The sequence below is a fragment of the Triticum urartu genome, chromosome 1A (assembly GCF_056163025.1).
Source record: "Triticum urartu cultivar PI428250 chromosome 1A, HENAU_Tu73, whole genome shotgun sequence".
In the NCBI taxonomy this organism is placed as follows: Eukaryota; Viridiplantae; Streptophyta; class Magnoliopsida; order Poales; family Poaceae; genus Triticum; species Triticum urartu.
Genome location: NC_141873.1, coordinates 515,237,475 through 515,250,012, shown reverse-complemented (window position 1 = coordinate 515,250,012; position 12,538 = coordinate 515,237,475). Strand labels below are relative to the sequence as shown.

At 42.4% G+C, this 12,538-nt stretch overlaps 1 protein-coding gene across 1 annotated transcript; it reads right to left on the bottom strand.

Moving 5' to 3' along the window:
* Nucleotides 1-4,866: 4,866 nt before the first annotated feature.
* UBP25 (ubiquitin-specific protease 25) lies at nt 4,867-11,415 on the bottom strand. The gene is made up of 9 exons (XM_048689279.2): nt 10,863-11,415; nt 10,262-10,754; nt 9,662-9,737; nt 9,441-9,533; nt 7,663-7,749; nt 6,757-7,544; nt 5,968-6,096; nt 5,369-5,513; nt 4,867-5,221 (listed from the first exon to the last, which is right to left on the bottom strand). Exons 1-8 carry the CDS (start codon nt 11,035-11,037, stop codon nt 5,405-5,407), a joined length of 1,950 nt encoding a protein of 649 aa, XP_048545236.1. The 5' UTR covers nt 11,038-11,415; the 3' UTR covers nt 4,867-5,221; nt 5,369-5,404.
* Between the last annotated feature and the right edge of the window lie 1,123 nt (nt 11,416-12,538).

Sequence of the window (12,538 nt, the reverse complement as noted above, 5' to 3'; positions counted from 1 at the left end):
ATCACTAAAATCAGATATAATCTAGATGGATCTCGGATATGATACAAAGGAGAACTGGTTTACATAGAAGGTTGAAGATTTTAAGAAAAGATCAATCTATTTTTTAGCAGGTGTGTTTCCAAACCAAATGATTTATATTGCGATTAAACTTGCCATGAGCATCCTTGGTTCAGTTGCTACCACAAAATATATATTATGAACACATGATGTTCTCAATTATGAATCCCATCCTCGTGTTGATGCCACAAAAAAAAAGAAATTAGTTGCTAAACATCCTTGGTTCAGTTCATGCAGCAATGGGACATCCACAACCCTTTATCCTGGATGCTCTACACTACAGATGTTTGTAGTTCAGTTTTACGTCCTTCTTTCCTAGGGTAGCAAATATGCACATTATTCAGTGTTTTGGTGGATCAAGAGCTTTTCTATGTGAGATAGAGAAAACAAACAACAGAAAGAGGAGATTGAGAGGGAGAGAGACATGAAGGAGTAGACTGGTGCAGAGGAGACAGGAGGGCGTCGCTGGCAGCAGGGAGGAGACCAGTGCTCCACGCAGCCTCGACCTCGTTTGCCAGCAACTGACAGAGGACGGAGTGCTTGATCTCCTACCGGTGCCCACACTCAAAACTTAATCATGGACATAATCAGGATGGAAAGTTGCAGTTTTAATAGCAGAGAAACTTACATTAAACCCCCAACCTTGAGAAAAATTGTGAATAAAAAATCTCTTCGGGTGCTTAATTCAACATATTTTAGTCTTTGGACCGCTCAAGAATTTATGTATTTTCCCTTTGCCTCTCGAGCTATCCCCATCTAGCTCCGCCACTGTAATTAGTTAATTAAAATGACTTAGTCAAAAAGGCATTCGGGTGTTGCATCCACCCAATGGGTTCTTTGTTATGTTGGCGGAAGAAATCCTTTCTTGTTGGCCCTTCAAAATAAAAATGTTTGGCAATGTTATCATTTTATATTTTAAGATGGTGCCCAACCTTGGCACAAACCACAAGAATACTTTTGTCCAACAAATTGTTATATACTCACATGGTCAGACAGCACAACATAAGTACACCAATGACTCAGAAAACAATTGTTCTTTTAAAAATGTATGGTAAGGCAAGATGGAATTTGGAAAGATATACAGAGGTACAGTATATACACAAATGCTTCCATCGTAGATCTCCATGCCCAATCCTTCTATAATATACAACTAAAAATAATATATTAGAAAAACAAGATAAAAGTGCAAAAAAAAAGGGAAATTCCCTTCTCCGATGCCACAAACAGGTCAAGGACTACCATATAGTGAGAAAGAAAAATTGATAGCATGAATAGAGTGATATCAGCTGACCAAAAATGATAGTTTTCAGACACCAATAGAAGATATGAACTCAAGGGGCCATGCACATGATAGAAAGTGGTACTGAAGCTTAGGTGAAGCAAATTACCCAAGAGAAAATATGTATTGACTGTCGAAAGAGTGTGACCAGGTCAGACCACCATATAAAAGAGCCTGACCAGCAGCAGACTTCAGAGGGAAGTTGATTTTACCCCTAAATAACTTGTACTTCCATTTGACATGCTCTAAATGCACTAATGAAATAATGTAGAACTCCTCTGCAACTCTGGGGATTTAGTAATTAACTGCAGATTGTACAAAGTGTCAAATATGCGATATAAGTAAAATGTAGAGCAATGGAAGTCAAGTTATATGCCTGAATAAAGCATAACCTACAAGAATCACAAGGGCTAAAAATTCAGAACACAGAAAATCTACATATGCCAAGAAGGTCCCTGACCAATAACCATGCGTACTTACATATTGCGCAAACAGGGGATAAAAATTGTTTGATCCGCAGTTAATCACCTAAGCATTGGGTTTACACACTGGTGCTACTTTTCTTTTTCGTCCCAAATGGAACCATCATGTCTTTAGTTTCGTAAATAGCAGTAGACATGCATGAGAATCCTAGTACTAATTAACAATTGATAAAAGATGTCGATCAAGCTTCAGAAACTTAGCGGCTGCATATTGAGTTCCATAATTGTTTTCCTTGAAACCACAATCCATAACACCTGCATATATCTCACCTGGAGTATTATGACATACCTGTCTTCATGCCTTTGAGAGTATATATCACCTGCAAAATAGGACATGTGCTACTTAAATTCTATTTTTGATCTGACAAGGCACTGAATTAAATAATTCCTTTGCTCATGAGTCTAGGTTTCTAACAATTTACTGAGAAGGGCAAAAAAAGTGCAGCTTTTGTAGGACATGCCAAAACAGAAAAGTATACATGTAACAGAAGTGGGAAGGACGGAACCAGGGTGATGGTATTTATATGGAGGTTATGGAGCTGAATTTCTCCCTCTGCTTTTGGTTATGGGATAACCAATCTTCAGACATTTGAAAGATGGGCCTTTGTTCTGCCGTTTGTTGGGAAGATTTGCTCTTATGTAAGAAGGCAGTTAGATTAAAAATTGTGAACACAACTTGCCCCAGAGCTTAATCCATGTTTTGCCACAGAACAAAATACATAGCCTAGCATAGGTGTTCTAGAGTACATAACCTACCGGGAAAAAAATCTGGAGGCAAAGAAGAAAGGATCAGACATTAACGAAGAAAAGGGGCTAACCTCAGAATCCTGTTTTTTCAGTTGAAGTTTATCTCATGATTCATACTCATCATCCTGTGTCCCCTGCCTGGTTCACCACACTTATGATTACTGCAACTTCTTCCTTCTTCTCCCTGTCCGCTAATCTATCAGGAAGTGGCGGTCGTGGTCTAGTAGGAAAACGTGGCCACGAACCCGCAAAATAGGACGGTGGCCAGCCCGGATCACAGCAGCCGCGTCGGTGATCTGGTCGGGAGGAAGGCTGGCAGTCATGATGGAAGGTCCGGCGGAGCTTTCGTCCATGGCCATGGCGTCCTGCACGGGAACGAAGAGAGGGAGAGAGATCAGCGAGGAGAGGGAGGGAGAACGGAGGAGGAGGGCGTTGGGTACGGCTGAACGGAGGTCGGCGATGGCTTGCAGGAGCGCAGGCGGCGACCGGAGGTGGGGTGGATGGGGGAAGTGCACGGGTGGAGGGGAAGGAGCAGCGACACGAGGTTTTGCTGCTGATTCGTTCTTCCTTATCACGTGGAATCGATCCTGTAATTAGGGAGTTGCGGGCGACGCCACGGGGATCTGTGGACGCGGAGCGCGCGGCGACGTTTGCCAGGCAGAACATTTGATCTCAGACGTTGATTGAGATGGCAGATTATTGATGTAATATGGTTGGTTGGATGTGTTTAACTTGATTTAATCAGAGGGTCTGGGTTATCCCGTGTGCAGTTTGTTGTGTGGCTTTAGATAAAATAATGTTTGCTTTTTTAATAATAGTATAGATATAGATTCTGCTAGTCGTGCTTTCACCTTTTTTGTTTGGGCCGGGCTCGCTTTGGCATCCCCTAGGAGAGAGGCGTGGCTCTGGGTCAGCGGCAGGAGTAGCGTGAAAGGAAGCGCGATGGTGCCCAACGGCGGCTCTCGGTCGGCGTCCGTCCCTGGCACTGGCAGGCATGCATGCGATGTATGCCAAGGCCACAGGTTGGCTGGCGTTGGAATTGCGCTACTCTACTCTTGCTGCGTACCAGCTCACACACACGCACACAATCGATAATGCTCGAGGTGGTTGGACGTCGTCCACGTACGGTTTCATCGGCCTTCTCCGATGACATGTCCGTTTGAATCCTCCGGGCTTCTCCGCAACACGCCTTGTACCGAGCTCGGTTTCTTTCCCCCCTCTTTGTCGGTTTAGCTGTTGTATCTGACGCTGTGGGGATAGATGTCGACTTGTCAAATACTCCCTCTGTCCCATAATGCAGTGGCGAATCTAGCATGAAAATGAAGGGTAGGCTCAAACATCAAGTTCTAAGCCTAATTAGCAATTGCATTGTGATTCTTGCATGTAAAGCACATAAATATAATTGTTAAGTGGTATGGTTAGCTGAAATAATGTTTGTGGAGGGTAGGCTTAAGCCTGATGAAGCCCACCTAGTAGACTCGCCACTGCCATAATCTAAGACATTTTTAGATACTAGTACAATATGAGACCGAAGGGAGTAAGTACTAAATGGAGCAGCAATTGACATCCAACACCACCCACAAATGATGCAACTTGTTTCCATGATTTTTGGACAATAAACTACATAACATACGCGTGTTTCTATTGAATAATGACAATACTAACGCTCCCTCGCAAAGAAAAAAAACAATAATAACTGACTGCAACTGCAAGTCGGTACAAGGATCAGCCGTGCGCTGTCTTCAGGCCATAATGCCAAGTGGAGAGATGTCATAGATTGCTAGTGCGGAATCATAGCAACTTGACAGGTAACATAAGCCTCTAGACATATTATTATCAAGCCAAGCCAAGTCCCCGCACGTATGATTCCTTCTGGTAAACAATCATCTGGAACACGCAATATAAAAGAGCACACAAAAAACATTTGACAGACCGTTTCTTCTCTGCCTACAAAGACGTGTACGGCAGAAAATGAAATGCATCACATAATACCAGAGTACGAGAGCAATTACAGCTAACGCTGCGCATCTCTTTCTTTCACTAAACGTTCATGCTGCTCCTAGAAGAAAAAAAGTGAATATTTCGGTATGTTGTTGTCGTTATGAAGAAAAACATTAATTTGTATTCCCTCTGTAACTTAAAATAAAACGTTTTTGTATACTGTCATGGACTCTAAAGACGTCTTATGAAAAGTTACAGAGAGAGTAGTCTACATCTATTCACAGACGACATGTCGCTTTTGAGAGATCATTATCATATCCGGAATCCATCAGCCGTTCTGCAAAATGACACCCAGAAAGCTGAAAGTAACCGATCATATATAATTAAAACCATCAACAGGTTTATTTTGAGATCAGGTCAAAACCCAAGAAATTCATGAGCTAATCTACCAGTTATAATCGTACAAAGGGGTCTACCACTTATAATTGTACAAAGGGGGGAAAACAAGAAACAGTATGCTGCTACATGCTAGAAACAGAAGAAAGGGGGTGCTGATTGTGGGGTTTCAAGCCTACAGTATAGCATGGGGAACAACAGCAAAAAGGAGGCAAGCTTTACACGTCGCTCTACTTCTCAACCTCATCTCATCTCAGGGAACAAAAACGCCTCAAAAATAAGCCAGCCGTGCATGAGCTTCCTAGTAGACCACTGGCACCTAAATTGTCAAGCATAAGATACATTAAAAATTGAAACAAAAGGGGAATTACCAGAGCATAAAAATGTATGTGCACATGACACACAAAATCCCTCGTAAGATTATCTTTACAGTGCTTGGAAAATATATAAGTAAATTGTGTATTACCTTTTAAACAAGGCCCACACAAGCTTAAGCATCCAGTCAAAATTTATCCTCGAAGTATGATCTCAGGGATTGAATCAGATCTTCCCGCAGTAACTCTGGAATTTTGGACCTAAATACTCTTCCAGAATCACTTATTAGCTGCTTCCTGCATTACAGGAGAAAGCATATATAAACAATATTAGACACATTGGACGATGTGGACACACCACCCACGAGTGTAATGATGATCACACAGTGGAAAATAAATTCTCATATTGGGCATATGCCTAAAAATAACTTAGCTAGAAAACTGAAAGATTTCCTACAAAGGTACTCCCTCCGTTCACAAATATAACATGTTCTACTTTTTTCTGGATCAGATGTATATAGACATGTTTTACTATGTTTGTTCACTCATTTTAGAGTAACGCGGTGCTATATGGCACAAGGATATGGCTAAGTAGAGTAATAAGAAATCGAAATATCATAATAGCAGTGTGCAGAGCATTAAGTTTCCCTGTCTATCTCAGGAGCAAAAGAACAGTTCCATATATAAATATATTTTAAAGCAACAGAAAAATAAAGCTGAAGCAGAAAAAACTTGGAGCAAAGCACTTCACCTGATTGCCTCACTATCTTGAGACATGCCTGTGTTCTGTATACACTGCCTCTTTGCAGAACGCATAAAATTACATACATCATCCGCCCAACCAGACGACCGAAGCTCAGAAGATGCTGATTCAGCAAGCCTGGAAATTTTAATTAATAAAACAGGCAGTAAGCATCATGAAATTACTACAGCTGACAACACAAATTAAAACCTAGACGTCAAAGATAATAAAGAAAAATAGTAAAATGGTGAAGCATGCAGTGCAGATATGCTAGCTTAGTGACTCTGGGATATCAGTCACTGAATTAGGTTCAGCTGGATGCGAATATTCAAAAGGTGTTACAGCCTTCATGCATGAATTCTTATATCTGAGGGATTATTCACGAAGTACCGATCCATGTCATCCTTGAATAATGTATGAATCTAGTCTATCCAAGCTTCATGCAACATTAGATCCTTAAGTTGATACTTCCTATTGAAAACAGACATGCATGAACATACACCACTTGCACATTTGCAATGCAAATTTCAACGATGTTCAAACCATGATAGCCTAATATTTGTTGTTTAATCTATCTTCATAGCTAGATGGGTGTGGACTCAGTTCAAAATAATCAAAGCTAAACCAGTAAACGATGGTGCGGGCTCAGTTCAAAATAATCAAAGCTAAAGCAGTAAACATGGAAGGTGTTCAATGTCTGAAAACTACAGGAGAATAAAGCAACTGAATGGACAGACAGTGTTTCATGGAAAGAAATACGAATAGGAAAAGCAATAATACTGTCAATTCAAGACTTACATTTCCTTAAACTTTCCTTCTTCAAGATGATGCTTCAAGCATGCACTGTCCTTGGCTGAAGCCACCACTGCTTTGACTGAGTCAGCAGATACTTCAGGGTGTAAAACTGAGCTTTTAGGACCCTTTTCTGAACTACAAATGCTCTTGTCCAATGTTGAGGTAACAACACTAGATGGCTGTTCAGGGGGGTTTTCAGCACACGTGGCCTTGGCACCACTGGTCTCTTGGAGGCCAACAAAATGAACTGGATGTCCATTTCCATCTGTGCCTTGCAACATTCTTTGTGAATCAGCGTCCAACTTATCGCAGGAAATACTACCATTAGCATACCCTTCACTGGGTTCTGCAGATTTTGCGGGTCCGCATCCGTTCGATTCCACTAGTGCTGTGGCTTCATTAACTTCTGGCTTTCTCAAAACGGGGTGCGGTTTGCCATTTGATGCAACCTTCTCTGTTCCTGTATTCTTCAAGTGGATCGGCTTGAACTGTAGACCTGGTGCAATCTTGCCATTCTTTAGGGGTAGTGGCACAATACCTTTAGTAGAGCATGAGCCGTTCTGCTTCACTAATGGTATCTTCAGGGGCTCACTACATGCGGCACTTGATATGCCATTCCCATTGGTGTTGGAAGATTTAACTGCACTAGAAGAGTAACCATTTGTACTATTTGTTTGAGTTTTGGAACTCAGTATATAGAATAGGATATAGACCTTCTCAGTCAAAACGTCCTGAGATCTTGAGAGGGAGACCTGAGAATCATTACAACAGTACCAGCGACCAGTAGCATCCTGCATGTAATTCAAGTTCCCAGTACATTTAGCAAAATGTTTTTGGCAGAAACATTTAGTAAGATGTTAGGGCAATAGAACTGAAGAAGTTTTAGACACTGACTGAATAGCCTATTACCTTAACATATGCATAGTAATGACCAGAATCTTGGGAGAAACCTGAATGGACGATGCTGCCAAAAAGATTATATACCGGTTGTGGGTCCTGCAGATCCATGCAATAAAATCAAAAAAAAGTTATTGTGAACAAATGTTCAGATAACGGAGTGCACTAAAATATCCAAAATTATATTTGGAAATATGGAAAGTAATCAGGCGCTACTCGTTAATGTCAATAGTATAAAAAGTTTCTTGGAACAAAAAAACATTATTAAGATATGTTATTCACACCCACTCAGGTCTCACTACTGGCATCTTTGTTGGTGGATTTGTAGCTTCATGCAGTCAAAAAAAAATCATGCATTATCGAGACCGGCAGACGAGCTATTACTGAAACATCAACTACAGAACGCATTCCATTCAGGTATAAATAACCATGTAAAGGTCATGCAAAGCACTAGTTAATGTCCTAATTTATTAGACACTAGATATTTTGTTGATAACCACAAAGCTTCCGTGAAGATCAACGGGTACAATGAGTTCATTAGAAGATTTTAATGTTACTGCATTAGAAGTTTAGAAGTGTTGAGAACATAATGTATGGTTTTAAAAACTGACAGCGACCCTCTCTGACATTCACCCAGAAACAATTTCCGAAGTCCGTTTGTATTTACCACTAAAGATTAAATAGAAGGGGGCACGCATAAATGGTGCCTTGAAGATTTTACAGGATACTTCAAACATTATTTACTGGGGTGCACTTCTATAGCTCAGTCGCATGTAACTAGATAAAAACTCTTCTATGGTTTTCCTTTCTGAGCCATGAAGTTTAACTTGTATCCAAGATTCCAAATCTGATCTGCATAACTCCAACTACGTCTACACCAACAAAATCATAAAAAGTCAGGAAACAAGAACGTTATCTTGTGACCGCAAAGAAACAAATAGAAATATAGCTAATGCATACTAACAACAAATTAAGCTAGCACTTGGACACAGTTTATAAGATCATCATGCAAACACAGGTATGCTTTAGTTCAGATACATACAGTTCACAACCTTAAAGAGAATTACTTATTAATCAGTATATTCCTTTTTTTGTCTGGGACAGAATCAGCAGCCTGGTTTCACCGAAGCAGAGAAGAAGCGCATAAGTAAAATAGAAGATAAGAGCTGGGTAATATCAAAACAGTACAGAAAGTTACTTCCCTACAATTACTTGGCTCTATCGAGCATTCTGAGGAGATTCAGAAATTGCTAAAACGGTTATCAGAGCTCAAATTTGCTACGTGTAGTGATATACATCTGCCTTTTTACACATTCAGGTTAATTTAACAATAGAAGAAAAATGCCAGGATCTGAGCAATTGTTGCTTCAACAATTACACTAGCTCAGACAGAACTTTTAGAATGAAGCAACACATATTTTAAGATGGGCTTGATTATTGTGAACCATGCTGTTTTCATCAATTTTCATATTGTTTATTTCAAAATCATTCACGTAAAACTAACTGTTCATGATTTTGAACTTTGGTCCAGTGAACCAGAGAGTCAATCTAACCCATAATTCCTAAAGGAGTTCCGAGCTAACTAGAAACTGATGGTACCCTGTAATAACATAATCATAACAAAGTTGCATGGTAAAACTATATCAGTCAACAAGGTAGCATGTGATCATGAGCAGCTGATTACATGCGGAGTATATTGCTTTCATGACTAGTTTTATATCCACAATATCGCCAACCTGGATAATGTTCAACAGTACTCTAAACCATGTGGCAATCAAAAGGTATCATACCTGGTTTTTGTCATACATGAAGTCGGAAAGAACAAGACCTTCCTTGAACTCTATGTTCCTATTGATCTTCCCACCATGTATTCCATCAAACCTCTAATAGCAGTTCACCAAAAATGGAAACAGAAACAGATCATGAGCAACCCCTTTTAGGCATAACCCAAGTTAAATAGAAGTTGTATGTTCTTTGCACAATAAAGAAATCAGGGAAGAAGATTTAGAACCTTGAGTTGTATAACAAGAACCTTAGGTGCCTTGAGTATGAACATTTGCTTCCGAGCTGAGGTGAGCTTCTTGCATCTGCAATACCAAAATCCACATTTCACAATTTAAATGCATGTTTGATAACAAAGGGAAAATATATAAGAATTCAAATGGATGCAACACCGAATTGGATATACAGAGGAAGAGGGGGCGATTAGGTCAACAATGACAATAGAACAAACAAAACAAATTGTAATCTGTCCATGAAACATTTCTTATGTTTTAATATGTCAAGACTTTGCCCTCTCTCAGAAAACCCAAACTCGCTTTCCTCCCTGTTTATACTTGTATTCTCCAATTAGCCACCGAAGCACATGGATTGATGATGGTCATGGAAAAGGAAATTGACCATACATTTTTCCAGAGGGATTCTTGCAACCAAAATGGGTAAGTGGTGAAAATCCTTCCTGGCATGGAATCCTAATATTTCATCTGAAAATCTAGTGAACCGAACATACGTTTTCTCCAAAACATTTTTGCATTTCAATCTCACAGTAAATAGCAAAACCTAGTTGATTCGAATATACATATTTTCCAGTAACTGGGAAGACGTGTAATACCTTTCACAACTGTATTTGTTTGCACCCTCCAATACCTCAGGCTTGAAGAAGCATGTAAGGGCATCGCCAACAGAACTGGTCCCGAGCAGGTCGAGGCTGAGGTCCATGATCTCGTCGGTCTTGTTTGACTCTCCCTTGCACACAAGGCACTTCACCTGGCTGAGCAGTGCCCCGCCAAATGTCTCCCTCATCACCATACAGCTCCCCTGACCTCGGCCCTCCTCCGGGCCACAGTCGCCATTGGCAGTTGCCACGGGGAGGCGCTTGCGTATGCGGAGGCAGGCAGTGTGACAAGCGTCTATGACGTAGCGCAGGAACTCGTGGGCGTCCTCCTGGCGCCCCCACCGGAAGTGCTCGGCGAAGAGCGGCAGGCTGCGGAGGACCTTCCCAGGCGAGTCGAGCGCCCCTGCCTCCGCCCGAAGCTGCCGCACAATCTGCCGCTCGAGGACGCAGAAGGCACACTCCTTGTCCCTGTTGGGAAACACTTTTTTGCCTATACAAAGCAAACGGACCGACATAAACATCAAATTAGCTTCTGACGACGACGAATTGCAACAGATGCAAATTAGAGCAGGGGAAAGCGGGGGCTAGGGTTTGGTACATAGATTGGAGTGGCGGGAGGCGAGACAGAAGCTGGCGAGCGGAGGCGTGGAGGCGAGGCACTGGAGGACGCTGTTGAGGTAGCAGGTGTTGCCGAGGTTCTTGAGCCCGGGGGGCGGGCCGGAGCGCGGGCGCCGCGGCGGCGCCGGGGACGCCGGCTCCGCGGTGGGGGCCATCACCGTCCTCCGCTCCGTAGGGCTGGTGCGGCGGCGCCGCGGGGAAGCTGGACCACCTCCTCCTCCTCCTCCTCTTCTCCACGTAGCACCGCCGCCGCCGCCGCCCACACCTCATCCGATCGCATCGCCCACCAGCGCGCGCCGCGGAGGAGTGGCCACCGTGGTGGTGGTGGTGGTGCTGGCGAGCTTTCGGGGGTCGGCGCGGCCGGCGAGCGGGGGCGGGGGCGGGAGCAAGGGCCGGGGCGCCCTCGAATCGAGGAGGGGGGCGACGGCGGCGGCGACGGGTGGAGGGTGAGAGAGACGTACGGACGGGGAGGGTGGGTTTCGTTTGTGTTCCCCTCGTGCGTGCTTCGAGGAAAGGGAAAGCCGCGGGTAGATGCGCTCGCGGCGAAGAGGTAGACCAGTCCGTCCCCGGTTTGGACAGGACTTCGCCTTTGGTGTCCGACCAGAACCGCCAGGAAATTCATAAAATTGACACTCTCTTTTCCTTCACTTACTTTTTTTCCCGACAAATCTATTCATCACACATCATGTCAATACAAAAAACATCTGAAATAATAAAAATTACATTTATATTTATAGACCACATAAGCGACAACTATAAGCACTGAAGTGAGTCTAAGACGCGCCGTCGTCATTGCCCCTCGCTCATCGGAGCCGGGCAAACCTTGTTGTCGTAGATAATCGGGAGTCGTGGTGCTAAGCCCTAAAGGACTAGCGCATCAAAATGGCAACCGCGCGGATGAAAAGAATCGAATATCAGAAGGACCCAATCTATAGACACAAGAACGGAGACGAATAAAGACTGGTTTCACGCAAATCCAACGAAGACAAACACCGACCGAACCCCGAGAGATTCATCGGAGACACTCCTCCACATGCCATCCAATGACACGAGACTCCCGTCAAAACGGAGGTTAGGCAGGGAGAACTTTATTCCATCTTCAGGGAGTTGTCGCCGCCTCACCTTCCTCAACAGACACAAACCCTAAGCGGATTAGGAATGAGCCCTTCCGTCGGAAGCCTTTTTTTCTTGCACTTACTTACTCACGAGCACGCATTTCTTTTTTTTCTTTTGCATCGGCGAGTCGTCCGATTTCATCTGTTACATATCTCTCTCTTCTTAACAAGCTTTGTGTCGATCTTCTCTAGCAATTTTTATATTCTATTTTTTTTGTCTTTCTATAATTGACTATGTAAGCATTTTTATTGCAATTTACCATACAAAATATATAGATTTTTATAGACTAGTTTCAGTATAGTCTGTGGACATGAACGCTTCAAATCAACTGTTTTTATGTGTCAATTCTTCACACTCCAAAAATAGACAAAGTTCATTATAAAGTTCAAGGGTGATCAAGTTATTACAATATTTGACCACAATTCGATCATAAAAAAGTATGCTTGGAAATTAAGATGACCAACCACATTGCAAAGTTCACAACTAATGGGATGAAGAGAGCATAATTAATTTTGTAGCAAATTCATCTATCACTTTAAG

What these genes read in the sequence shown, in the direction of transcription:
- UBP25 (XM_048689279.2), bottom strand. Translation starts at nt 11,037, where the DNA reads ATGGCCCCCACCGCGGAGCCGGCGTCCCCGGCGCCGCCGCGGCGCCCG. An exon ending in TTCTTGTTATACAACTCAAG is followed by an intron (nt 9,534 to 9,661) that starts GTTCTAAATCTT and finishes AACTGCTATTAG; the next exon opens with AGGTTTGATGGAATACATGG. An exon ending in ATTACTATGCATATGTTAAG is followed by an intron (nt 7,545 to 7,662) that starts GTAATAGGCTAT and finishes AATTACATGCAG; the next exon opens with GATGCTACTGGTCGCTGGTA.